General features: G+C 36.7%; 2 protein-coding genes across 8 annotated transcripts in view; one reads left to right on the top strand and one right to left on the bottom strand.

Annotated features, from left to right (window-relative positions):
• LOC113050488 (carboxyl-terminal PDZ ligand of neuronal nitric oxide synthase protein-like) overlaps nucleotides 1-27,867 on the bottom strand; it is a 96,738-nt gene that overhangs the window by 17,791 nt on the left and 51,080 nt on the right. For both annotated transcript variants that reach the window (XM_026213479.1, XM_026213478.1), the window contains exons 7-9: nucleotides 26,225-26,382; nucleotides 12,643-12,804; nucleotides 15-180 (exon numbers count right to left, since the gene is read on the bottom strand). In XM_026213479.1, the coding sequence (XP_026069264.1) occupies nucleotides 15-180; nucleotides 12,643-12,804; nucleotides 26,225-26,382 (486 nt within the window). The remainder of the gene's footprint in view (nucleotides 1-14; nucleotides 181-12,642; nucleotides 12,805-26,224; nucleotides 26,383-27,867) is intronic.
• LOC113050489 (sterile alpha motif domain-containing protein 3-like) lies at nucleotides 6,678-12,294 on the top strand. 6 transcript variants are annotated; one of them, XM_026213482.1, is made up of 10 exons: nucleotides 6,678-6,966; nucleotides 7,059-7,211; nucleotides 8,048-8,228; nucleotides 8,783-8,941; nucleotides 9,035-9,122; nucleotides 9,216-9,371; nucleotides 10,569-10,772; nucleotides 10,884-11,052; nucleotides 11,157-11,236; nucleotides 11,412-12,294. In XM_026213482.1, exons 3-10 carry the CDS (start codon nucleotides 8,095-8,097, stop codon nucleotides 11,556-11,558), a joined length of 1,137 nt encoding a protein of 378 aa, XP_026069267.1. In that variant the 5' UTR covers nucleotides 6,678-6,966; nucleotides 7,059-7,211; nucleotides 8,048-8,094; the 3' UTR covers nucleotides 11,559-12,294. The 6 variants fall into 6 exon arrangements, with proteins under 6 accessions (XP_026069267.1, XP_026069268.1, XP_026069265.1 ...); XM_026213483.1 differs by having other exon boundaries at nucleotides 6,682-6,966; nucleotides 8,783-8,914; nucleotides 10,566-10,772; XM_026213480.1 differs by having other exon boundaries at nucleotides 6,683-6,966; nucleotides 10,566-10,772.

The raw sequence follows: 27,867 nt of genomic DNA, 5'->3' as shown, positions 1-27,867 counted from the left end.
GAAATCATACTCACTAGAGCCATTCCCAGCCATCTTGAGCTCCAGCTCCTGAACCTGTTTGACCAGGAGAGAAATATGCTGCAGCAGGTCCTTATTCTGCAACAGCAGCTGGTGAACTCGAGCCTGAGCTTCAATCCTCGCCGCAGCTTCTGCAGAGAGCTGATCCTTCAGCAGATGAACCTGAGGAACAAACCAAAGTTTGCATGCTTTAATAGAAAGTACTACAAACCAACAACACAGAGACCTGCAGCAGTTCATAAGCTGCATTTTCCTAAAGTCACCCCCTGCAAAGGACAAAAAAACTGAAACTGGCTCAACTTGTCTACTTTTCAACTCCCCCACAAAAGCATTTTGCAAATTTAAAGAGATAATTTTATAATGGAAAATAATAAAAAAGCATTAGATTTTCATTTGATAAAACTTTTAAGCCATTATTTCATCATTTGGCTTTATTCAACTTTGGAAGAATATGTCTGAACACGCTGGAATCCAGTCTGCCTTCAAGAGTTAAAGAAAATGAAAATAATTGGTTTTCATTGTTATTCTGAGAATTTCAAAGTCCTATCTGAATTAATATATGCATTTTGTAATGCATTTCTATTAAATATATTTTGAATGCATTTATATTGAATATGATTAATTTATGGCAACTGTTACTACTTTAGGTAGACACCATTCATGCAAAATTAAAGTGTTTTTACCCGAAAAGCTTCAACACCACATCATGAAATAAACTGAAGTTTATATGAGCAACAGCAGAAGAACAAATGCCTGTAATATCGGTTCAAAATAATAATAATAAAATAAAAAATTATAATTAGCATATTTCAATATTCAGTTATATAGTTTAGAATTAGATTAGAACATTATTATTCTGCCACAAAATGCAGAAATGCACAATATAGGTTTTTGCTAAATTATATATACAGTATTGTTCAAAATAATAGCAGTACAATGTGACTAACCAGAATAATCAAGGTTTTTAGTATATTTTTTATTGCTACGTGGCAAACAAGTTACCAGTAGGTTCAGTAGATTGTCAGAAAACAAACAAGACCCAGCATTCATGATATGCACGCTCTTAAGGCTGTGCAATTGGGCAATTAGTTGAAAGGGGTGTGTTCAAAAAAATAGCAGTGTCTACCTTTGACTGTACAAACTCAAAACTATTTTGTACAAATTTTTTTTTTCTGGGATTTAGCAATCCTGTGAATCACTAAACTAATATTTAGTTGTATGACCACAGTTTTTTAAAACTGCTTGACATCTGTGTGGCATGGAGTCAACCAACTTGTGGCACCTCTCAGCTGTTATTCCACTCCATGATTCTGTAACAACATTCCACAATTCATTCACATTTCTTGGTTTTGCTTCAGAAACAGCATTTTTGATATCACCCCACAAGTTCTCAATTGGATTAAGGTCTGGAGATTGGGCTGGCCACTCCATAACATTAATTTTGTTGGTTTGGAACCAAGACTTTGCCTGTTTACTAGTGTGTTTTGGGTCATTTTCTTGTTGAAACAACCATTTCAAGGGCATGTCCTCTTCAGCATAGGGCAACATGACCTCTTCAAGTATTTTAACATATGCAAACTGATCCCAATCCCTGGTATGCGATAAATAGGCCCAACACCATAGTAGGAGAAACATGCCCATATCATGATGCTTGCACCTCCATGCTTCACTGTCTTCACTGTGTACTGTGGCTTGAATTCAGAGTTTGGGGGTCGTCTCACAAACTGCCTGTGGCCCTTGGACCCAAAAAGAACAATTTTACTCTCATCAGTCCACAAAATGTTCCTCCATTTCTCTTTAGGCCAGTTGATGTGTTCTTTGGCAAATTGTAACCTCTTCTGCACATGCCTTTTTTTTAACAGAGGGACTTTGCGGGGGATTCTTGAAAATAGATTAGCTTCACACAGACGTCTTCTAACTGTCACAGTACTTACAGGTAACTCCAGACTGGCTTTGATCATCCTGGAGGTGATCATTGGCTGAGCCTTTGCCATTCTGGTTATTCTTCTATCCATTTTGATGGTTGTCTTCCGTTTTCTTCCACATCTCTCTGGTTTTGCTCTCCATTTTAAGGCATTGGAGATCATTTTAGCTGAACAGCCTATCATTTTTTGCACCTCTTATAGGTTTTCCCCTCTCTAATCAACTTTTTAATCAAAGTACGCTGTTCTTCTGAACAATGTCTTGAACGACCCATTTTCCTCAGCTTTCAAATGCATGTTCAACAAGTGTTGGCTTCATCCTTAAATAGGGGCCACCTGATTCACACCTGTTTCTTCACAAAATTGATGACCTCAGTGATTGAATGCCACACTGCTATTTTTTTGAACACACCCCTTTCAACTAATTCAACTAATTGCCCAATTGCACAGCCTTAAGAGCGTGCATATCATGAATGCTGGGTCTCATTTGTTTTCTGAGAATCTACTGAACCTACTGGTAACTTGTTTGCCACGTAGCAATAAAAAAATATACGAAAAACCTTGATTATTCTGGTTAGTCACATTGTACTGCTATTATTTTGAACAATACTGTAAATATATTAAAAATAAAGAAATAAACAAGACATTAAACGTTACGGATAAATAACATCACTGATTAGACAGTTGTTTAATTAAGTAATAAATTCACTTAAATCAGCCTAAGTAAAGGACTGATCTGGAATAATCAAACAAATCTCAATTTCCATTAGTACCAGAAAAAGATGCACAAGGCAGTCCAGAGTCCACTACATATTTTGTCATGAATTACTGCTTGGTTTGTCCGGCTAATGACAAACGGCTAGCTATAAAGGTTACCAAAGTGATTATTATGCACCTGAGTGTCCTTCATAAGTCCTACGATTCTACCCAGTGACAGACAGCACCGTCTAAGTTTCTTTTTGCTCCTAAAGCCACCGAGGATGCCCTCCAAGGGGTCTGGGGTGATTTATTACCCAGCTTAAGCAGCGAGCTTGTTCGTGCTGCCTGCCCCTAAGAACAATACATTCTCCAGACAAAGCCAATGAGCCGTCAAGATCAGGCCAGCAGGGAGTAGAGCAAAAAAATTAGGGAAAAAAAAATTACCATACTGTAAATGTGGACTGAAAGCTTAGTTCAGGTTGAGCCACTTGCCATCGGTTCTCGGTTGTACGTGCTTATATGTACGTGTGCGTGTATGTTTTCTGACAAAGAGTAATTGTCTTTGGGAAAAGAGCTGCCTACCATGACAAAAAGTGTTGTTTTCCAAAGGATATAGGATGTAAACGTATACAAGCCTCATATTTCATACTGTCATAGTGTTATATCTCAATATGAGTGGGTCACATTCATCAGCAAGGCAAGTCAGGGAAATGTTGGAGCCCAAATTTTTTGGATGATCATCATTTTCCTCTGTGACATAAAACAAAAGTAGTATTTCTTTTCCTTGTCTTTAAAGTAAACAACAAAAGCAGCAATGAAGAATTGTTTTAATGTCAACGCATTGCCACTGCAATCAGTTATTCTTTGTTTCAATACCAAGTGTTCTAATTAAGCAGTTAAAGGTTCACTGTTCAATCATGTTTGGGAATGAAAAGAGTGAGAACGGTAATATATCTGACTGTAGGATGGGGAATTTTCAACATTCATTCCTCGCAGTAATATTAGTGTACAGTGTGAGAAATATGAGCTACAGTGTGGTTATAGAAAAAAATCTATTTCAATATCAAGAACACAAACAACTTAAGCAGGTCTGAAATCTCTAAGATGAAGTTAAATGACAAATTGTAGTTACTTTTTAAACCCCAAAATGACATCTATGATAACCAAAAAGTATCTTAGTAACCTAAAGCCTTAAAATGTAAGCCTGTAAGCCTGTAAAATGTAAGTAAATCCTTCTAGTTTCTGGATTCAAGTACATGGGCAAGGAATGATCAATGTTCACACAGAAATCTCACATTTACACTGTTTTCTAAACCTTTTTCAATGCTTACTCAAGAGAACAGATTTAATAACACTAGGATGTCACTAAATGATTCACTTTCACTGACATAACCTAGAGATTTCTAAAAGAAGATGTGTGTGTGTGATTCATGTTCTAACAATCTATTTAATCACACATTTGTAAAGTATAGACTTTCATGCCCATATTAATTCCAACATACAAATGTAATCTTCTTTTTCTTCCACTGCACTGCAGTCATTAAAAGGTTTTTATAAGGCTGTTTATTCCATTGTTTCCGCTCTCAAACTGCACAGATCACTTCAAATAATTCAGTGCTGATTTCCCATTAGATACCCCATTGAAAGTGGCAAAAGGGCATGAAGAAATAAGTGGAAATCAAGCAGTGCTGAAATAAGAAGCAATCTAAGAGGCTATCTTCCATAAACTATATATGTATATATATATATATATATATATATATATATATATATATATATATATATATATATATATATATATATATATATATATATATTTATTTATTTATTTGAGAGAAACCCCATTTGACGCATGCAGTACTAGAGCTTAATCACTCAGATTCATAATACATTTTGCCTGGATTGAGCTCATAAAGCATCTGCAATGTATGAAGATGTAAAACTGATTTTTGGGAGATCTGACGTGGGCTTAGTTTTCAGGACATGGCAGGAGCCAAGTGTATTTGAATCATTTTATCTGTACTGAACTGTCTAGGAGAATCTTCCACCAGACTTCCCTCACAAATAACCCACTCAACTACTAATCCTGACTTCAGAAAAGCAAATATCATTTCATCTGCCCATCATTTCCCCTAAGGATGAGAGCCAGTGCAAAACAAATGGAGAAATAAATTAATAAGTGACGATTGACTCGCGTATGTCGCTTTGATAGCGTTCTTCAAAGTGTCTCGTCTCCTTCAGTGACTGAACACATCACAGCAGCCACAGCAAAGCCACAGCTTGTTTCTCTTTGAGCATGTTGTTGCAAATTTGGGTCTCTTTTCAGCTGGCTGCCTTTGCTTAACGGAGCTCTATCATGACGGACATCCCTGACTATTCCAAAGCCACCTCAAATGCAGACACAAAGATGTGGGTCACAGGAGTGTGGAACAATACTCCACCCCCTGTAACACCATTCTCAGACCTGTGAAGAGCTCCAAGTGCCTTTTGTGTAAAAAAAACAAAAACAGACTTTATTAAGAGAGTATGTACCCTCTGGCTGAGCATTACTGCTTATAACAACTGCTTTTTCCTCTTGCCAGACACTTGGTATAGAACTGTGGCTAAACAAGCAAACCACAGGCTCTCAAAGGCAGAATAAATAAACCCATCTAAGTGCCAGAAAGAACAAATACACTAAAGACACACAAGACTACAGCTTTTTTGTGAACTCCAAGCCATTCACAACCAGTTCTAATGTTGGGATTTGTAGCTAAAAGACTTTAAATTTGAGGTAACAGTTACTACAAGAAATCGACTTTCTCTTAACAGAGATGGGTGAACAGAACATTTCACTCCACAATCATGCCATAAAATCATTTCATATTCCAAGAATTTATCAAACAACCCGATGAAACTAAAAAACAATCATTTTGACTAACCTGACCCGTAATAAAACATAATTTGCATAATGAATGCATATTAATAAAACCATCCTGAAAATAACAATACATGCATTTATAGAGGCAAACGAAATGAGCTAGTTGGTCTTTTTTAAACTCTCAGCAAACACACAAATACAATAAATGTATAAATAAATATTATAAGTACAATACCCCCCTCCCCCCACACACACGTACTGTACATGCTACCATTCGAAAGAGTGTCAAAAGAGACAGTAAATAGACTTATAATGTTACAAAAGAATAAATGCTGTTCCTTTGAAGTTGTTTCAAATATATTAATCAATGTTTAAATCATCATATTATAAGAAATGTTTTTGAGCACCATATCAGCATATTCTAATTATTTCTGAATAATCACGCCTGAAATTCAGCTGTGCCATCACAGGGAAAAATTAAAAACAAAAATAGAAAAGTTGTTTTAATTTGTACTTATATTTCTCAATATTGCTGCTTTTGATCAATTCAATTCAGTCTTGGTGAGAATACACAGATTTATTTCAAAAACATAACAAAAAAAATTGTACTGCCCTTAATCTTTTGAACAGTTATGTAAACTGATCTGATATTAGGTTAAAATGTCCACGACAGCCAGAATCCCACTACACTGTCAGAAAAAAAGGTACTGTGGAGGTACAATTTTGTTCCTAGGGGAACAAAAAATATAATGGTACCTTTAAAGGTACACAGTAGGTCCTTATGGGTACAATTATGGTCCCAAAATGAGTTATAAAGGTACAACTTTTGAGATACAGATGTGAAAGGTACATTTTTGTACCTTGGAATTACTTTATTTGGAATTATTTTAAGTTTAGCCCCAATTAGAGTAGGCCTATGTGTTTTTCTTTCTTTTTCTTTTTTTATTACTTTAATGTGCCTCAACTCATGATAACATCAATTCATATTACATTTCTTTAAATGTAAAAAATACATTTTCAAACAGTGTACTTGTCCCCTACCTGTAAAATGAGACAGATATAATAAAAAAAACATAAAGCTAATGAAATTATTAAATTAAATCTTTTGAATAACTGTTAAGGTTTTTTGTTGTTATTGTTGTAATATTATAGTAGTCAGAAAAGCTTTTTTTTATTAAATGTATTTTTATTAATTTAAAACTTTTAAATTTTGACCTTTGAATTATTACATTTTTAAGACGCTGAATGACATTTGGAATAAGGACAATGCGGAATGTCAAGATTTAATTATACTCAAGTAATTATATTCAAAACGTGCTTATGCAGACGTTACCGTTGATGTCGCTTTAAGAAAATTTCCCTCGCTTGGCTAGAGTGGTTCAGTTTAGGCGATTGATGCGGACGTGCTCTGACGGAACCTCGCACGGTTTTCAACGCGGAGTCTGTTTTGGAGTTAATATTTCTCAGGTAAATGTGGAATAATGTTATATAATCTTATTTATACACGTGGGACGCCATGTTCGGTTAATTTTGTTGAACTTGATGTTCCCCTGCTCTAGCCCGCTAAAAATGCTTGCGTCAGACTGGCTGGTGTAAGTTAACGTTCGTTGGCCTGCAGGATGGAGCTGACTAGAATGTCTACAGCTAACTTAATAAAGGAGTTAATACAATTTGGTATCGAAGTCACTGAAGAGGAGAGGAAAAAGTTGAAGGTGAGTAACGTTATGCTGTTACATTTTTTAAAAGTTTGAAGTGTGTACTTGAGGATTTTCAAGCTACTTAGTGATTGACGTTTTACATTTTGAGGCAAATTTTCCCGCCTTTGCGAGTATGACAACATTTTGTAATGGGCAGCAGGAGAGTTGCCCAACGCACTCCTTATCACACAGACATTTTGTGTAACGTTAGATACAGCAAAGCAACTTGATTAATTAAGTAAAAGGACAGCATCCGAGCGAATATTTATTCGTTACAAACATGACAGTAACGTTAATTTCAGATGTTTGTAAGCGGGGGAGGTGTCTCTCTCACTTTTAAAATGTAAATTCGTCTCCTGTAACGTTAGTTTTTTTTTTTTTCGGTAACGTGTGTTCACGGAGAGATTTTATTTTTCTGCAGTCTTTTTATTCATATCCCAAATGAATTAAGCGCTGAACACTAATGCAGGGATCTCCAACCCTGCTCCTGGAGAGCTACCGTCCTGCAGACTTCAGTTCCAGCCCTGCTCCAACACACCTGTCTGTAATTATCAAGTAGCCCTGAACACCTTGATTAGCTGCTTCAGGTGTGTTTGATTGGGGTTGGAGCTGAAATCTGCAGGACAGTAGCTCTCCAGGAGCAGGGTTGGAGACTAATGCATTGTGTTTTTACTCATACTTAATATATAGAATATCAATTATTTTATTTATTTATTTATTTTTTATCCAGCAGTGTATTTGATTTCTTAAACAATAAACGTTAATAGGAAAAGCTTCAAAAACACTGGTTTAGTACATGCTTCAGTTTGATGGGTAATTAAATGATACTTTTCTTCTTTTTTGTGTTATAGACAATGATGTGGATGGAGGGACTGTTGACATCGGACTGACTGAGTCAATGATTTCATTCCTTTTTGAGGGATCATTTAAAAAACAAGCAAAATTTCATCGATTTGTTCAGCAGATGAAGGAGACAGTGACATTAACTCTTGAACCTGTGCCTGTAGAAAGCCAGTCAAGAGCTGGAGCAAGGTAATTGCTGTTTAATAATATTTCATTTGTTTCAGAGAGCTATTCTTAAAGCAAATCTTAAAAGTAGCTAGGTTATTTCCCATGCATGCCTCTCTACATTTTGCTTTGCTGTACTTTTACTAGTGCTTAGTTTATTAATTTCTTGCATCTGCAACAATGTATTAGAGGTGCTCTAAAATTTCTGCCATTTTCTTTGTCAAAAATATCAACAGAAAATACAACTTGAGCAGATAAGATAACAGAAGCTTTGACATGGAGAGTGTACAGTCTCAGCCCAGGGTGCCCAGCATTTTTGGTGCATCACTATTTATGTTTACTATAGAATTATTTATTAGGTTACCACAGTGTATGAATTGACAACTAAGATGATCAAGTAATGGGTATGGCACATATTTTAAATAAAACTTGGTAAAATTCTGAAGTTAGTGTTTTTGTTTGTTAATGTAATTATTTGTCTTTTCAGTACTGAAACCGTTACTTTACTGTATTTGTGCTATTTTATGTATACCTGCAACTCTGCAATGTCTAAATATTACTTTCTCTTTTGCAAATAGTAATATCAGCCCATCAACAGCTTTCCCTGCATTTTTTGAAGTTCCGAAGTTTCCATTTGATGTTCAGGCCAAGTTGGACCGAAAAGAATGCAGACTAACGTCATCAGACCGAAACAAAATTATTAGAACGTTGTATGAAAGCATGGCTCAGTACAAAATGTATTTCTCATTACCTATACCTGTTTTAATTGCTTACATTCCATTTTATACAACATTTAATGCTACACTCATGTGTTTAAAATATTTTTGTAGGTATCCAACTACAGAAGAGTATGTTCAAGTGGCTAAGGCCCTGACTCTGAGGTATCCCTTTTTAAAAGACAAAGAGGGCAATGGATATGTAAGTAGCTGGTTTACCTTTAATGGTCTACTTTTGGTTCTTGGTTAATGGAGTTTATTTTGTGAAACTACTTTTCTTTTTTTTTTTTCATAGCACACTTGGCACATGTCTCTGAAACGCAAGTTTAAATTTGAGCGGACACCTTTGGCTGAAGTTGAAGAAGTGAAAAGGCGTAAACAGAAGTTTGGTCATTCAAAAAAGTCTCTGCAACCTGAAGAAAGCAGTTGCAAAGAAATTACAAGGCCTTTGGTGAGAGTATATTTTTAAAATATTAATATTTTTACACTTGTTACCAGTGTATTGTTCTCAAATTAAAGGGTTAGTTCAACGAAAAATGAAAATTATGTCATTAATGACTCACCCTCATGTCGTTCCAAACCCGTAAGACCTCCATTCATCTTCAGAACACAGTTTAAGATATTTTAGATTTAGTCCGAGAGCTCTCAGTCCCTCCATTGAAGCTGTGTGTACGGTATACTGTCCACATCCAGAAAGGTAAGAAAAACATCATCAAAGTAGTCCATGTGACATCAGAAGGTCAGCTAGAATATTTTGAAGCATCAAAAATACATTTTGGTCCAAAAATAGCAAAAACTACAACTTTATTCAGGATTCTCTTCTCTTTCGTGTCCGTTGTGAGTGCGACTGACTGCTGTGACAGTTGACGCATGACGCTGCTGACATGTTTTCTTTGTTACTGGGTGCACCAGAAAACACGTCAACAGCATCGTGAACGCGCTCACAATGGACCCGGAAGAGAAGACAATGCTGAATAAAGTCGTAATTTTTTTTATTTTTGGACCAAAATGTATTTTCGATGCTTCAAAATATTCTAACGGACCCTCTGATGTCACATGGACTACTTTGATGATGTTTCTCTTACCTTTTTGGACATGGACAGTATACCGTACACACAGCTTCAATGGAGGGACTGAGAGCTCTCGGACTAAATCTAAAATAACTTAAACTGTGTTCCAAAGATTAACGGAGGTCTTACGGGTTTGGAACGACATGAGGGTGAGTTATTTATTACATAATTTTCATTTTTGGGAGAACTTACCCTTTAAGTGACAAGATGAAAAAATTGTCATCATTCTCCTGCCCAAAATTAGAAATAACTAGGAATGCACCAAAATAAAAGTTCTTGGCCAAAACAGAAAAATTCTAGATGCACAGAAATTTCCTGTCAGCGTGTTATTTCGTTGGAGCGATACACAAGTGGAATACATTTTTATGGAGCAAAATATTGAGTGGAGCATCACACTGTTCGGTGACAGCGGCTAGACAGAGAGTGAAACCTGTGTACATGCTCAGCTCATAATTTTGGCCATTTTTTGGCAAAAAAATGAAAATAGCATTTTTGGCCAATAATTTTCAGCACAGAAATTTCGGTGCATCTCTAGAAATAAAATTCTATCTGTTTTGTTTTTGTCTATGCACAAGGAGATTAATGCTGTTGGAGAGGATGCTACATCAATAGAGGGACATGTGAAAGTCCTGCAGGACCAATATAGAAGGACACAGCCAGAGACTCACATTGTTGAAGATCGAATGAGGAGGACCTTTGCCTGGAGGCGGCAGGAGATTACTAGTGGTATGACTGTTGAAGATGTCGTCAACAAATATCCATTCTTGAAGAGTCCATCAGGGGTTAGTGTGCAAATTATAATTATGAAATTACAAAATCTCATTAACATGTAACACACTAAAACTGTATAAAATTCTCTGATTTACTTATGCTTGTCTTTCAATTAACTGCAGCTTTATCAAGAAATTGGTTTCCTGTATAAATGTGTTCAACTGAGCCGCCATTTTCGAGAACATTTTGGACACATTACATCAAGCATGCTACGGCTCGCTCAAGGGAAATCCCCTCTATCAAAGCTGCACAAAGAAGCTAGAGAAGAATCTCTCTGTGAAGATCATCTTGGTAATTGACTCCTAAACTTTATTTAGCACTTTATTAAGCCTATTAAATTCTTGCCTTTGATAGATTTTTACATATTTGTTTGTGTATCACATTTTATGTTCCAGGAATTGATTTTAAAGCAGCACTTCTCATGTTGCCAGCCTTGTTCAGAGAGAAACTTGAACATTTCATTGTGCTTGGAGAGGTGCGTATATAGTTTTAAATTTCTGTGCAATCCTTAAACTGTATTTTGGCAAAATGCAAATGAGTGAATATTAATTATCTTAGTCTTTATGCATGTCAATTTTCTCTCCATCAGTTAAGTCAACTGCTGAGAAAATTTTACTGATACAGAATCTGTTTTGTGCTTTGTCATTTAGAGTGAACCATCCTCACCATATCCTACTGTTCAAGTACAGGAGACCACTGACTGGAAAACTGTGTTTACAAGAAGAGTCACTGCAGCCATCAAAGTTGATGGGATCGAAATCTGCCAGGCAAACCTTTGCGTTCTTTATGGTGTTTAAGATTTGAAGGAAAACATCAATATTTTAAACAGGTTGCCAGCACGTGTAGAAATTTTGTTAACATTTCATCCACTTTAAGTAATCGACATCAACACAGACAATGTTGGGAATTGTCTTCTGTTAATATGTTGGGCGAATATGAGAGAGTTGCTGGATGTTGTGTGAGCACACCATTTCGAACTTTACCTGTGGCTCTACAGCATTCAGTGAAAGCAAATAAGAAGTACAGCCATGTCAATTTTGAAGGCAAACAACTTCAACGAGTAACAGAAGTAGTGCTTAATGATGTCAAATACTGTGTTAAAGATGTGTTTACTGTGGGTCATCTGCATGCAGAAGCTGTTCCATTGTTTTTTCAGATTAAGTACATTCTTAACATAGACACAGACTGGTTATTGTGTGGCAAGCTTTTAATTCCGGTTTCTTTTTGTCGTCATTTTTATTCATACTGTGTGAAATGTGAGAATGAATGGACTGTCCTCTTGCCAGGTGAAGAAGTTGATTACCAGGCATTAGACATGTACCACGTTGATGACAAGTTATTTATTAGCACTAGATACACTTGCTGAAGACAAACTGCTGCAAACGTCAAAATGTGCAGTACTTGATGTAGCCTGTGTAATAAGGCTGTTTTACTTGTTTGATGAGTTTTTCTGAGTTTTTTATTGAATAGCTAGTTTTTTCTTGACATGCTTGCTGTTGTGAGATGTAATGAAATCTTTTTAAAAGAAAATTTCTAAATAAAATTGTCTATTTGTTAGCCAAGGTATTTATTTATGCATGCACACAAACACCAAAATAATCAAAATGGTTAGACAGTATCCTGAGGATGCTTTTAATAAGGTATACTGTTTTTGCCTTTGCAAAATTGTTCCTTGGGGTACAAAATTGCCCCTTAAATGGTACAAAGATAGAAGGTACAATTTTGTACCTCTGACTAGAGGTACAAACTTGTACCCTTCAGGGTACCACCCCAGCGACGGCCACTTGTACCTTAAAAGGTACAGTTTTGTACCTTTCTTTCTGAGAGTGTACTTCTACAGGTCTATTAAATGCTCCTGTTGCAGTGTTAACTCCATCTCACCTGGGCCATGGCCACCTGTGTCTGCTGCTGCTGTTGCGTGAGCTGCTGCTGGAGCAGCTGGAGCTGGTGGTGCACAGACAGCGGAGTACCAGCCGGCAGCTGACTGCCTGAAGGAAGCAGCAACTTCGGGGAAGACAGCAAGATGTTGGGCTCTTCAGAGGGCTGGAGAAAGAGAGAGAGAACGGTTGTTTAGTCAAGATCTGTAGTTCATCTACATGTTCATGATTATGAGCATCAAAAAAGCCTTCTGAAGCTATATTATAGCTTTGAGTGAGGATAAGGAACATCATGAAATGGCAGAATAAGATGAAAGGAAATTAAAAACTTACAAGAGAATTGACAAAGGCTTTTAACAATGCTAACAATACACACTAGTTTAGCATTATTACTGCACAACCAGTTTCATTTTCAGCCCATGTGCTGCATGCGTGCTTTTAGGATACAATGCACTGTTCTGACCAGCTCTGTGGTCAAAGATGTCTCTTTGCTGGCCCCTACTGAGGCTCAGATATCAATTACAGTAGTACTCCCCAGTCTGTGCTGCTGTGCAAACAATCAGAGTTCAGAGGGGCACGAGGCAGTCAACTGTGACAAATGATTCATTTTACCCTACACGGCCAACTTATTTATACCCCAGTCGGGATGAAAATATGGTAATGCCAGCTGTTAGATATTGACCTCCCACATACGGAATGAGGGACTGAGTATGAAAGCCTCAGCAGCAGCGGCCAGAGAGAAGAATGATTTTGACTGAGATTGATGTGCTGCAAAGAGCCCTTTGAAATATTCAGGCAATGCCTGGTGCTGAATCACTAAAAGAATGGATAGATACACCAAACCAGACCTCAGTTGTTTGAGAAAAAAAGAAAAGAAAAAAGGGAACATAAGCATCTACTAGACTTAAATTGATATGCACCACTAAGGAATTTCAAGTTTCATTTTCTTATATATACATGTATAAGATTTTGTAGTTTTCAAGCAATTTTGTAAGATCTTTTTTATATTATACATTACTGATTAAAGGTTTTGGTTAACAAGGGGACATAACACAATATCTACAAATCATGTTAATCACATAGTGAATGAGGCCTATTATTCCTAGTGGCAGAGAAAGTAAATTCTACCTTTAAACAATTCAAGAACAAAGGGCCAAAATTACTCTTTCTCCTTTTTATATTCCCAGAAAACCACACATCCAGTGAAGGGGGCTTTTACTTCAGATTGATGTCAAATAAGATTGCGGGCAGTTTATTGGAAAGGATGTTGACCTCAGATTCTCTTGTTTTCATTTCTCTCTGGCTGAGTGGTGGTTCAGGTCGGCTGATGAGGATTTCCTTCTGTGTGTGTGTCTACTGACAGCTGTTTATTTGGGCAGCACTGCAGAATGGCACGTTGTAAACAACACCTGCTCTCAAAGACGCCTCACAGTGAATCTACCTCAGCCGGAGAGTTCACTGACATCCACTGAATTCATAGCTTGAAAAATCTGCAGTGTGCCTGGGGAAAATGTTCTGTGAATTATATTACTGCTCATCTTATGATATAAACTGAAGAACTGAAGATAAGCATAACTCCGCTGATAAAATATTTGATACTTTTGTGCTGTGCAAGTTTGAAGTCATCATATCACAGAGCATAAATCATGAACAAAATCACTTTTTGACGGACTTTTTGAGACATGAGATAAAACTGGCTATAGATAAGAAGAAATAAAAGTTCTTCACGAATGTGTTTTTCTTGATGTAACTCATCAAATACTATGTGTGCAACCCTCTACAATGTGATTAAATATGCACTCTGGGTGACTAAAATGTTGTCTAACAATAGTCATTGGCTAATAAATTTGTAGATTTTACATGCCAGTGAGAGTTGAAGGCAAAGTATAAGTTTAGCACAGATATATTTTCACTTTCAGTCAAGTGATTTGTGCTATTTTTCAGTTCATCTCAATGGATGTGCAGCGTACCTGTATTTGATGTACCGTAAACTCTAGTATGAAGGTGCATGACACACCGTCGCTTTGCTGTGCTACATGTAAACAATATTTTTTGTTACATTTTCCTGTCAAAATAACGGAGTTAAATTGCAATATAGGTAAAGGGGTTGGCATAAGCAAAAGTACACGTTCGTTATTCAAAATCAAACCAAAAGAAAAAAATATAATATTTACAACTGGTCTTAGTTGCATTTATTTCCATACTGAATTAAGATCAGTTGTATACATTTTTTTTTTATCATCTAAAGGTGTTTACATTGGAAAGTTGAAACAGGAACCATGTTCAGTGTTGGATTATCGTGCACCGCCGACAGAAAACAAGACAAGCCATTATGACAGCAACAAAGTTTATGACTTTTATAATATGATATTTTATTTAGGCTATGCAGTGTTTAAGCTTTTGCTGCTTAGCAAGCACCAGCATTTCCTTGTAGAAATGCAAATATAGCTTATTTATGGTGGTTATTGGAAAGTTTCCATCACTCCACAGGGAATAACTCATCTGTTCTGAAATCTGTACATTTTTTTTTCTGTGTAGCAGGAAATACAATGCAGAACAGCTTTCGGAAAATGGTTGAAGAAAACATCTGGTAAAAGGTATCATGGGAAACAGCATTTGTTTGAGTGCTTTCAATTAACTGCTGCAGAAAAAACCTAATTAGTTTTTATCTGTGATTATGTGATGGATGTGTAATCAACAGCAGCTACTAAAAGCCAGTAGTGTTGCTTCAGCAATCATCACCAGGATCCATGAACAGCCTGTAAAGATATTATTGCACATTTGAAATCCACCTCCTCTCATTATGATTTTATCCCTTCATGTTTTTTTAAAGCAAATTGTAGATATCATAGGTCCGCTTCAGTCACTGCTATTCTGGAGAAACCCAGTCATCGGTCATATTTAACTAATAGGAAGTTTTCTGTATGTATTGGAAAACTTCTGTAGTACACCTCTCCTGTGGTGTTCCACAGGGATCGATCCTTGCTCCTACACTTTTCTCTTTATTCATGCTACCACTGGGATCCCAGTTTTCTAAACATGGAGTATCGTTTCATTTATATGCTGATGGCACCCAGTTATATCTCCCACTTAAACGTAACGATTCATGTTCTATTTAAGTTTTGCTAGCATGCCTACAGGATCTGAAATCATGGCTTTCGCTAAAATTAAAAGTTGTATTGTTTGGACCAAGTGACTTTTTATGTTGACGGTGATCTGGATCTAGGCTTTTTAAGCTCTAATGTTACTACGTGCATGAAAAACCTTGGTGTTTTAATTGACTCAGGATTTTGATAAACATATATTCTGTCGTCAAATCATGCTTTTTCCATTTACGCAGCATTGCTAAAGTTAATACTTTTCTCTCCAAACTATGGAACAGCTAACCAGTGTAAATTAGAACAGTATCATCTCTTTCTGTTTAAACAAAAGCTTTAATCTTATTTTTAATCTATGGCATTTAATAATTTTTTACTGTGTGTATTTTACTCTGCTGTTTAAAATTCTCTTTTTATGTATTGTTTCTAATGTACAGTTGTTTTTATATGTTCTTTAAATAAATAACCTAGCCTGAACAACTGAGGTTTTGGTCTGGGTCAAATATAGACCTACAGTGGCAAAAAAAGGTCAAAGATGTGGAATATGTAAGCATCTGTCATGCCGCACAAATTCAGCTGCCTGAAGGTAGTTATGCTTTGTGAAGTGGTAAAATCGCCACACAAGTTCCTTTGTTTCTGTAGTTGGCAGCTCTCATGTGGTGGTTAGGGGTGGATGTTACCGAAAAGATTCCTTAGGAAGACTTTCATTGCTATACAGTTGTCCATGTCTAATTTCAAAGTATAGCATCAAAATGTGAAAAAAATTAAATAAAACCTCAAATTCATAAAGGGAGAAAATAAAATGAAACTAATAATATAGAACTCTATGGCATACACTGCTATTATAGTATAAATTAATTATATTTCATTGGATTACAGCATGCCTGTGGAATATGACCACTGGTGGAAGATGGTTATTAAGTAACCTTGCTACAGTTCACATTTTCTGAAATGTCACAGCAGATGTCTTGTATTTTCAAAAAATAACGGTCTTCAGTTCAGTATTTTTCAAACCTCAAGGTGGAGAATAACAATATTGCAAAATATTTGGCACAAATGTTCTTGTTAATCTCAAAGTTAAATGTTTTCCATCTGTTTTTAAAGGAACATTCATACAGAGTATATGTATATACAACTAAGAAACTTGTGTTTAGGTTCTATGAGATTTATATGTCATACAGACTTTCTGTTGCATTGCCAGACTCTTGACAACCAGTAAAAAAAAGTTTTTCCCACTTTACAGCTTCCTCTGCACAAGCAAACTTCCAACCTAGACATTTCTGTCCATCCACATATAAAAAGTACAGACCTTTTTCCCCACAGATACACTACTGTTCAAGTTTGGGGTTGGTAAGACTTTTTTTGTTTCTTTGTTTTTAGTCTCTTATGCTCACCAAGGCTGACTGTATTTGATCCAAAATACATTAAAAGCTGTAATATTGTGGAACAGGATTACAATTTAAATAACCTTTCTATTTTAATACAAAATGCATTCTTTTGATGGCAAAGCTGAATTTTCAGCATCTTTACTCCAATCTTTAGTGTGACATGATCCTTTGGGAAGTTTATACTTTTTTTTTTTTTTGATGGACAGTTTAAAAAAAACATTTATTTACAAGAGAAATCCTTAGTAACTGTCACTTTTGAAAAATTGAATGCATCCTTGCTAAAGTATTCATTTGAAATAAAACGTCTAAATGGTATTGTAAAACTCCATTGTGAGCAGTACATCTGAGGCTGAGATTAAAACACATACTGTACTAGTCAAAAGACATCACTGGAAAGTTTGCAGAGTCTCAAAGCGTTAAGCTGACTGTCATCATGAGCAGAAACGTCTTGGAAAAAATGCTGATTCCTACATGTATCCTTCTAAACATCAAAAACCTTCTTATCTAGCAAAGCTTAGATGAAAATGTGCTGAGGTTTCTGATAGTCCAGGGCGATGTTCTGTACTTAAAAGAAATGCATTTGAAAGTGGATTACATCTAACAACAAACTAATCCACCTCTGCCTCTGAGAGAGTCTGCACATCTTGCATGAAAAAGAAAATATGCTGAGTATTACAATGCAAGCCTTTCTCTGGCACATGATTACTATGCTGGTCGTTTTGATAATTGGTGAAACAATCCATGAGTCTCTGCGTATTCATTAAACAAGAAACTAACGTAAAGACCTGAATGTAAATAAGGAGGGTTTTTATAAACACTGTTTGATATTCCACTCAGACACAGAACGACACGCATCGAAACACAATCAGCAGCATGTGAAATACAACAAGCTTGGGAGCAAAATGCCATAACTCATGTCTGTAGACTAGACACATTGCGTCTCCTGGACCTGTGCAATATGTCGGGCTTTCCGAATATGTGAAGTGTCTGTTGAACCCTAGTGAGAGCACTGAGCCCTTGAGGGTAAAAGAGCAATGTTCAGTTCACAGCTGGGCTGAGTGAGATTCGCTAGTGGCCACACAAATGCCCTTATTGCTTTTCTGCTCAGGGCTTTCTGCTTTCTGTCTTTGACAGTGTTAGGGATGTACAAAGGGAACTTTTGCCATGTTACACAAATTTGCTTTCTTGCTTCTGGGATTCTCAGAAAAGAAGCTTTTTAGTGACTGCATTGAGAAGCACATTACGAAATGTAAAAATGTTTTTTAATATTAGATTGCAAAAGTTACTACTTTCATAGCATGTGAAGATTAGTTAAGTGAAATGAAAGCATAAACACTTAACTTCCCGAGTCAGTGCTACTTGACATGAAGAACAAAATAAAATACTTTAACTACTTAACACTACAAACTATAGCTTACTCAGAAGACTGTGTTGCAGAAGTGCTTCAAATGTGATAAACACCCATACCGTGATATAAACCAACAGTAGGCCTTTGAGTTGAGTAGCCCTGAGGACAGAAACATGACATTGGGGACTAAAATACAATGCTGAAGGATCTTAACAGAAAGGACCCTGAGTAAGTGAGCACTTACAATAAAGTCACAAGAGAAAACAGTGTGCATTGTTATAGTTGTAACACAAAGTTGCCTGAGGGTATCGGCACATCCTAGAAGATAATACAGCTTCAAAAAGATCAGACAAAACTAGTGTCTATTAAAATGCAGTTCACATAGATTTGCTCCATTGATATGTCAGGATTTAAAGAGTAACAATGACCTCAAACATCAAACAATCTCACAGCAAGTTTATAAAGGAGCCTTTTTCCACTGAGGTGGCTCTTGAAAAATACAGAATGGCATGAATTAAATATCATGATCTGGGACGACTGTCAGACACAGTCTGAAGGAGAGTCAAAAGAGGTTCAAGATATTAAATAGCTTACATTAAAGATGATTAAGTGCCACCATAAAGCTGCTTGCTTTTATTGTCTTCCACGCATTCAAACTAATGTTAAATGTCACTGTAACACATTAGCATATGGATAGAAGTGAAAAACTAATCATGCATTGAATAATCGTGCATCCTTTCGAATTGCGATCTAAATTTATGACTGAATGAATTAAAAAGACAAAAGGGCTTTGTTATAATGTCTGAAAGATCATTGAGATTGAAATGCCAAAGCTTTATCAGCATTTAGACTACACATCTGAGAACGGTCGAGTTAATCAGTTGAAATTCATTTGTAGTTTGCTATTTTTAGGCATTTGTTGTTACCTAACAGGGATGATTCAATATCTCCTTGGTTCCCTACAGTTAACACCATTGGTGAAGAAAGAATACTAAGTCAATAAAAAAAGTGTTTATTTTCTTTTATATCGGTCAATCTCTTCTATCCCATTTCATTCTTTGTTAAAGATCACTGGAGAAAAAGCAACTTACAGCTTCTCGGTTTCATTCGTGACACTATAATACATTGGCATGGCAGAATACAAGTTTTTCAACTAAACAAACAAACTGCACACATTTACAGACCAATGCATATTATTGTAAAATTAGTTTAAATACTTAAAAGGGTGTGAGCTAATGTCTCAAGAGATTATACAGGCAAACAGCAAGGTGATAAAACTAAACTGGCTGGAAAGTCTCTTGACCCAGAAAGCCTCTCCATTTCAGAGTCTGCTCTTTTATGTTTCCTCTCAGCAGCAATGAAATGAATGTGTTTAGAGGGAAAACAAAGGTAAAGGATGCTAATTAATAGATGGAATTAATGCAGACGGGACACAGTATAATAAAGCGGTAAGGCAAATCCACGATCTACAGCGTGACAGGAAAATAAATTATGTCTAAGAGCTGTGAGCTTGTGGTCCGAATTAAATGTGAAGGGAGAGGAAGACTAGCTGTGAAATAATATATACACACACTAGAAATAAATATATAAAATCTATATATATATGTGGTTATTATCCAAAGCTACTCTGAGTGCATTTAAAATAAACCAATATATTTTGCCAATATATCTGTTACCTGGGAACTGAACCCATGACCTTAGCATAAATCTCTATAGTCCCATTTATAACAAATATATATATTTATATTGTAGAAAAAACTGGAATGGTAAAGGGGAACTAATATCTGCTACAGACATGAAACGGCACACCAAACATCCCTACGGCTGCTCTAAAGTGTCTGACCACCAGTCCGGTGTAAGCAGCAATACATTGGGGACAATTTTCTGAAATTGAGCACTAGGGTAAAAGTAAAGCTGCCTGCCGCCTCTTACACGGATACATGGGCTGAAATCAGATCATCATGAATTATCCAGAGAGACTGACATTGCTTTGAAACAAATTCTGGCTTTCGGGTACCATCTAGCATTTCAGGCCTGAGGGCTTTTGAGAGTGAGCCTTCATACCACCATTCCCCAAAATCTTTTCACATGAAAAGTCTAATCTGGATGGACATTGCTTCTCTAAATGAAGAAACAGGGCTTCACACTTTTAGTCTGTGATACCCAGCTCCTCGGGGGTCTGGCTGATCTGGTTGAGTTATTCTACCTGCATCCAGGAGATATATGTGCCCTGTAAGTAAAGGGAACTGATTCCTGGTAGAAGCCTGGCTGTTTGCCTGGCAGAGATAGTCTGATAAGATCAGAGCTACACAGTAGCCCCATTTCTCCATATTTCAGCCTCTGCTATGAAATTCCCACAGCAGTAGACTGCCACAGAGTTTCCAGAATGTCTGACATTGGGTAAAGTTCAAAATTGCAAAATTTCAAAAAGGACTAATTGCTTTCATTATTTATTCAGTGACTGTTTTGTGCAGAAATCCTGCAAAGCACACTGTGGTCTCTTACAAAATGGGCTGCAACCACTTGTGCACACCAAAGCCGCGTTTCCACCGCAGGAACTTTACCCAGGAACTAGGGACTTGGTCCGGTACTTGGTGTGTTTCCACCGCAGGAACCAGGAACTAAATAAAAGTTCCGGGTAAAAAAATGCACCCCAGAAAGTCCCTGCTGGCGAGGTGGTACTTTTTTAAAGTTCCGGAACTTTCGGGGGCGGGACTTTGGCGCTAAACATGCTGATTGGTTGAGTTCACGCAGCATTGGTTGAGTTCAACCACCATTTATTCGGATCAACATTTTCAAAATATTACTGTTATTGTATCATGAAATGTAATTTTAAAAGTATTTCAGGCGAGAATGTAGTTGTTTAAAACTCAAATCTGTTGTTTATTTATAAAGACAGCGCCTATTTAAAAATGTGTTTCGCCGATCTCGTAGACGGTGAGCTCCACTCGATTAGCGGGAGCTCAGTCCTCATGTATCCGCCGAGAAGCAGCCTCTCCTGGGATAGACCTTCTGTGCCGCTGGCTCTGATGTGTCTTTAGTGGTTAAACATAAAATATAATTCAGCTGCGGGGTAAATCTAACAGGTTTTCTTTGGTCTGTATTCAATTTATCTATGTTAAAATGAAAATAAAAAGGCAAGTCTATATAATATTTATTTCATTGTAATGGCTGTATATAACGTCACACTTATCCCTGAACTAAGTACATTTCTGCAGCTGTTATTATGTTTAAATGAAAATGAAAGGAGGCATTGGTATTTTATATCCTATTTCGTTTTATTGTAAATATACTGAGGGGAAAATTGCAGTAGCCAAAGCGATCTGAGTTCACGCAGCATTGGTTGAGTTCAACCACCATTTATTCGGATAATTTTCAAATATTACAGTTATTGTGTCATGAAATGTAATTTTAAAAGTATTTCAGGCGAGAATGTAGTTGTTTAAAACTCAAATCTGTTGTTTATTTATAAAGACAGCGCCTATTTAAAAATGTGTTTCGCCGATCTCGTAGACGGTGAGCTCCACTCGATCAGCGGAAGCTCAGTCCTCATGTATCCGCCGAGAATCAGCCTCTCCTGGGATAGACCTTCTGATATGTGCCGCTGGCTCTGATGTGTCTTTAGTGGTTAAACATAACATATAATTCAGCTGCGGGGTAAATCTAACAGGTTTTCTTTGGTCTGTATTCAATTTATCTATATGTTAAAATGAAAATAAAAAAGGCGAATTTATATAATATTTCGTTTCATTGTAATGGCTGCATACACATTTCCCTGAACTAAGTACATTTCTGCAGCTGTTATTATGTTTAAATGAAAATGAAAGGAGGCAGTGGTATTTTATATCCTATTTTGTGTTATTGTAAATATACTGAGGGGAAATTGCTGTAGCCAAAGCCATCTGAGTTCACGCAGCATTGGTTGAGTTCAAACACCATTTATTTGGATCATTTTCAAATATTACTGTTATTGTGTCATAAAATGTAATTTTAAAAGTATTTCAGGCCAGAATGTAGTTGTTTAAAACTCAAATCTGTGGTTTATTTATGAAGACAGCGCCTATTTAAAAATGTGTTTCGCCGATCTCTGAGACGGTGAGCTCCACTCGATCAGCGGGAGCTCAGTCCTCATGTATCCGCCGAGAAGCAGCCTCTCCTGGGATAGACCTTCTGATATGTGCCGCTGGCTCTGATGTGTCTTTAGTGGTTAAACATAACATATAATTCAGCTGCGGGGTAAATCTAACAGGTTTTCTTTGGTCTGTATTCAATTTATCTATATGTTAAAATGAAAATAAAAAAGGCGAATTTATATAATATTTCGTTTCATTGTAATGGCTGTATACACATTTCCCTGAACTAAGTACATTTCTGCAGTTGTTATTATGCTTAAATGAAAACGAAAGGAGGCAGTGGTATTTGATATCATATTTCGTTTTATTGTAAATATACAGTAAGGAAAATTGCAGTAGCCAGGACGAGCAGACTGAAGTTATCAAGTACGCTGCTGTTTATAGATTTACCGGACTTGCGTCGTCGCGGATATCACACTCCCCAGAGGAATGCACAAAGTCTGAACCAACTACCGAGGATGCACGTCCAAAATCAGAGTACTTTTTTTTTTTTTTTAATCAGCGGTACTTTGTATTGAGAAACGCGCGCAGACCTACGTCACCAGTCTATTTGCCTAATCTACCCGGTACTTTACACCGCGGTGGAAACACAGAAAGCAACAGGTCTGGGGGGAAAAAAGTTCCTGGGAAAAAAAGTTCCTGGTACAAATGTTCCGGGTAATTTCGGTGGAAACGCGGCACAAGAGTCCCTGGTCCATTCATTATCAAAGTTCAGAGAGGAACCCCATTTAAACAGTTATAGAAACTCCAAACTTCTCATTTTATTGGAAAGCGTCTGCCAGTTTCCTACAAACAATACTGTGGGGCGAAACAGAGATTTGCTGCTCTAATGAACTGCCTGCAGGATAGGAAACACAATAAACATGGTAATTTGTTCTACTTTGTATATTAAACAAGAAAGCACACACATACACTAGAATGCCCTTTTGGAAATGTTATTTTAAACTGATGTAAATCCAACCATCACATATTTAATGGCTATACTACATGAAGTATCAAGCTCAGTTTGTTTTTATTTGATGCAGCAAAAAAAAAAAAAAAAAAAAAAATACAGAGTTACTCCAGTATAAGCTCAAGTTCATATTGGCAGACTCAAGAGGCACATGAGTCGACAGAGCGACAACACAAGCAAAACTGACTACAGGCTTACTGTACAGCTCTGACACTTGTACCAGCCCTAAAAACAGCATGAACTCCTACACAATCCATCCATTTCCGCTCCACAAGTCCTCGAGGATGGCATGAGTATCCCTGTTCTGCAGTGTTCAAGAATCTAAAATGATCGGCTTATGTAGGAGTATGACAGCACGCTCTCAGAGGCTTTATTCATGAAGACATTCACTGAAATGCTAAATTTAAATGGCCTACCAAAAGTGTCAAATGTACACAACTAATGATTCAGTTATAAAAATGACACTTCTTTAAAAACCAGAGACAAGATTTATTCTTTAAGATCAAACAACTTCGACTACATTCACAATGTTGGCGTTTGGAACTAACAACTGAATTTACTGGTAATCTTAAGCGGATTCATTCACACTACAGGGGTCAGAGAGGTGGATAGAATACTGCCTGTGTGATTAAGTGGCCAAAACCAGGGACTCAAATAATGCTTGTAACCATGGTAATAGTAACAGATGTTAAAATTTGTCTGTGACTCCAGTAACTAAGTTAGCTGGAAATCGTTGAATAATTCTGGCAAATAAACTTTTTACATATTATGGCCAGTAAACGATAAACAGCCAATATTTTAAATCTATATTATAATAAATTCCACATTATTAACGTATTGAAAAAAAAAAGAAAGAAATCGAATCACATGCATTTGTTTTTGATTTAGGCATCATAGCATTATAAAATGTACAGAATTAAAAATGAACATACACTGAGTTTTTTTTAAAGATTGAATTTTTAAATTAATTTTTTTTATAATTTTTTTATATAGTGTTTACAAGATATAAAGAAATGTAAAAGCAGAAGAAATTACCAAAAAATAAAAAAATAAATATCCAATATCTACAGACATATATCTAATATAAATTTATAATGTAAAAAAAAAGACCTGGTATTGATTTAAATACAAAGATAATGAACTACAATAAAATAAACATATTGTTCATCCCTAAAATAATGCTGCGTTCCAAGCAGGTTTTTGAGCCCATAAATCACGACTTCGAACCACCACTCAAAACTTTGTAGCATACCAGGCAACTCAGGCCAAACTTCCTGAGTGCAAGGAATTGTAGCTAGATTAATTAATTAATTAATTTTATACATAAAGTCTATTTCTCAGCGTGTACCACTTGCATAAACACTGCATCGGTAGACAGTATTATCCATAGGGGCTGCAATAGTTGTTTTGTGGGCTCTGTGATGTCAGTCTCAGAACTGGGAGTATACATCGATCTAGTATGAGTTCACAGGTGGGAAGTCACGGGTTTGACTGCTGTTCCAGTGCACTTTTATGGGTAGAAGGTTGGAAAAACACGGGTAGCAGGTTGCCTGGAACGCGGCATAAATAAAGCAATTTTTTTCTGTAGTTTGAATTTAGCCATCATCTCTTTATACTAAATCAAGGCAGGCATGAATTTCTCAAATACTATGAAGCCCAAAACTGGAATATAGTCTGAAAAAATCATTATGGTACTTATTTATATTTTATATTCATGCACATGGAAACAATGAGGCATTAGGATTTTCTATGATCCACACTTTTGTTAACCACATTTCCCCTCTATCCATTAAATTACCACCACACCTCATTTAAGTTGTACTGGATTGCAAAATTACCATTTGGGTCAAAAACTTTGAAACCAAACAAAATAAGGAAACAGTACCTCCGAGTACTTTTATGGGAGCATTCTCTGGCACAGAGTAAAAGTTTCTGACTGGCTTATAAATCATGGAACAATAATCTAAGCCAACCTAAACATTTCTGACATTATAATTTCCTGAGGAGAGGAGTGTCTTATCAGCCTCTGATATAATTCCAGCCTCATCGGCCCAAACACAAACCCACAAAATTATGCTTGAGCAGAAAGATAAACAGGCATCAGGTGGAACAAATAAGCTATATGGACAACAGAAAGCCTGTATTCAACACAATGAAGACCAGTAATGCTATTTTTAGCCTGACTCAAATCAGAATGCCTGTCATTTGGATGGTCCAGATGGTGAAATGTATCTATAGAGAGGAATCTTCAGCAATGCAACCAATACTCCAGTACATTGTGCGTTACTGTCCTCTCCTCAACACTAGGCTGTCATTACCATAATGATTCTCTTGAAGAATTTCTCATCCAGTCAGGGTCACAGTATCATTACATAATCCTTTGCAGCACAGAGGCTTTCACACTACAAGATTATGCTAATGGCCTTATAGCAGCATCTAGACCCCAGGCTGAACACAGCCGTGAGCGTAAAACAAACCTAATCTGCCAAACCATAAATATGCTCCGAATAACCTTCCCTCAATTACTCAAGTTAATTGGAAGATACAGCGCAAAGGATGTGTGCATAAAAGCTGATATACAGCGATTTGGAAAACCACTTTGAGAGCTCGACATTACAGAAGATTATGGTTTATTATTGATATGGACTGAATAATTAAGTGGTCAACCTTTTTGTCCTTGGTGACATCTTCCTCTTTCTTAGCCACATCCAGGTCAGTGACTCCGCGACTGAACTCGTCCACTGTGCTGTCAGAGAGGGGAATCTCCTCCGCATCTATGTCTGTCTCGTCTGCAGCCGGCTTTTCGGCCCCTGTGAGCTCCCGTCCTTTAGAGAGAAACAATTCATCTAGATAAACATTTATTACAGCCATGGAAAGCATGATATATTAATAGGTTCATGCCATGCAATGTTTTGTTTTTTTATTGGAACATGGACATTACAGAGTCTAAAGGGACTGTTTTGCAGTAAGTGAGATTTCAATTTCTGGTATTTTTTGCCTTTATTAACACACAGTTATGTACAGAAATATATTTATTCTGGCCAAACACTGATGTTGTCTGTGTTAACTATGGATCCCCTGTGGGATGGTGGTGTTATGATATGGGGCGCCATGTTATGACCACACCTTCACTCGGTCTGTATTTCTAGAAATGGAGAGATGACATGACATGGTGAGCAGTGACTGAAGTTTCCTGTGGTGCGACATGCTATACTACATGCAAAACTATTCTGAACAACATTCTTGTAATTATTTATCATGCACTGGATTTTTTTAATTACATTAATTGAGGGATTAAATTGAATATAAAAAGTTTTCAATATCACACCGTAGTAAATTACTACAGTATAACATATATAGGGATTATAGCTATTTTAGGGTGACAGTTTAACCCAGATCATAAACGGTGTATATTGTGTTACTGAACATAACACAAGAGTTTAAAAAGGAAGTAGTACTGAGGTAATGAGTAATGTGACACATTCCTCCACAGATCTACACTGGCATATCCACTGGCTAAAAGCAATTCTGTAGCAGAAAAAAAAATCTGGCGAGATGTCCTATTTAAAATATTAACTAATATCAATATTTATGTGATTTTTTAGCTATGAATTTAATCACAAAAGTTATTACAAAATCTGAAGCAACAACAAATTGCAAATTAGTTTACTTGACATGGCACAAAGATGCTTGATTCCAACTCCAACCATGTTATTTTCTCTCACACATTTACAATAACATCAACATTGATAAAAAGCATGTGTTTATTATGAATTCGATTTTTGTGGTAACATGGACAGCTATATCGAAAACTCCTCTTGCTAGCATAAGCAACTTACATGTTAAATTTTTTTTTACAACTTCATAAAAAGTATGCTGTGGTGCACTATAGTTATTTGTCGGCGGGTTTTGAAGTAATTTAAGCAGTTACGTGGATGTTTGTTTGTGAAGTGTCAGTTCCGAGAATGATTTGTTGTTCTTCCTGTTGAAAGGGGTTATTAAGGTCGCCCTGTTTGACACTGGGACACAGCAGTGGAGCTGTTAGACATAGTGAGTTCCATCAATGTGACACTTCAGCGTGTTGGTGCTGGGGAATCCTGTGCGGATTAGATGCAGTGCGTGGGTGAACGAGAGCTCATTTGCATTTGAAAAGAAAACCTGTCCGTAGGGAGCTGTGGGAGGATGATCAGCCTGAACCCATGGCCCATGCACCATGAGATCTGTCCATCAGACACAAGCGATCGTATATACTGTAGGTTCTGTACCATGATGCTTTTCAAAGCCCAGGCTCACACCTTCTAACACACTGA

The sequence above is a fragment of the Carassius auratus genome, chromosome 31 (assembly GCF_003368295.1).
Source record: "Carassius auratus strain Wakin chromosome 31, ASM336829v1, whole genome shotgun sequence".
NCBI lineage: Eukaryota > Metazoa > Chordata > Actinopteri > Cypriniformes > Cyprinidae > Carassius > Carassius auratus.
The sequence above is the reverse complement of the archived record's forward strand: the minus strand, read 5'-3'. Positions and strand labels throughout refer to the sequence as shown.

What these genes read in the sequence shown, in the direction of transcription:
- LOC113050489 (XM_026213480.1), top strand. Translation starts at nt 8,095, where the DNA reads ATGATTTCATTCCTTTTTGAGGGATCATTTAAAAAACAAGCAAAATTT. An exon ending in AGCATGGCTCAGTACAAAAT is followed by an intron (nt 8,942 to 9,034) that starts GTATTTCTCATT and finishes ATATTTTTGTAG; the next exon opens with GTATCCAACTACAGAAGAGT. An exon ending in ATTTCATTGTGCTTGGAGAG is followed by an intron (nt 11,237 to 11,411) that starts GTGCGTATATAG and finishes TTTGTCATTTAG; the next exon opens with AGTGAACCATCCTCACCATA.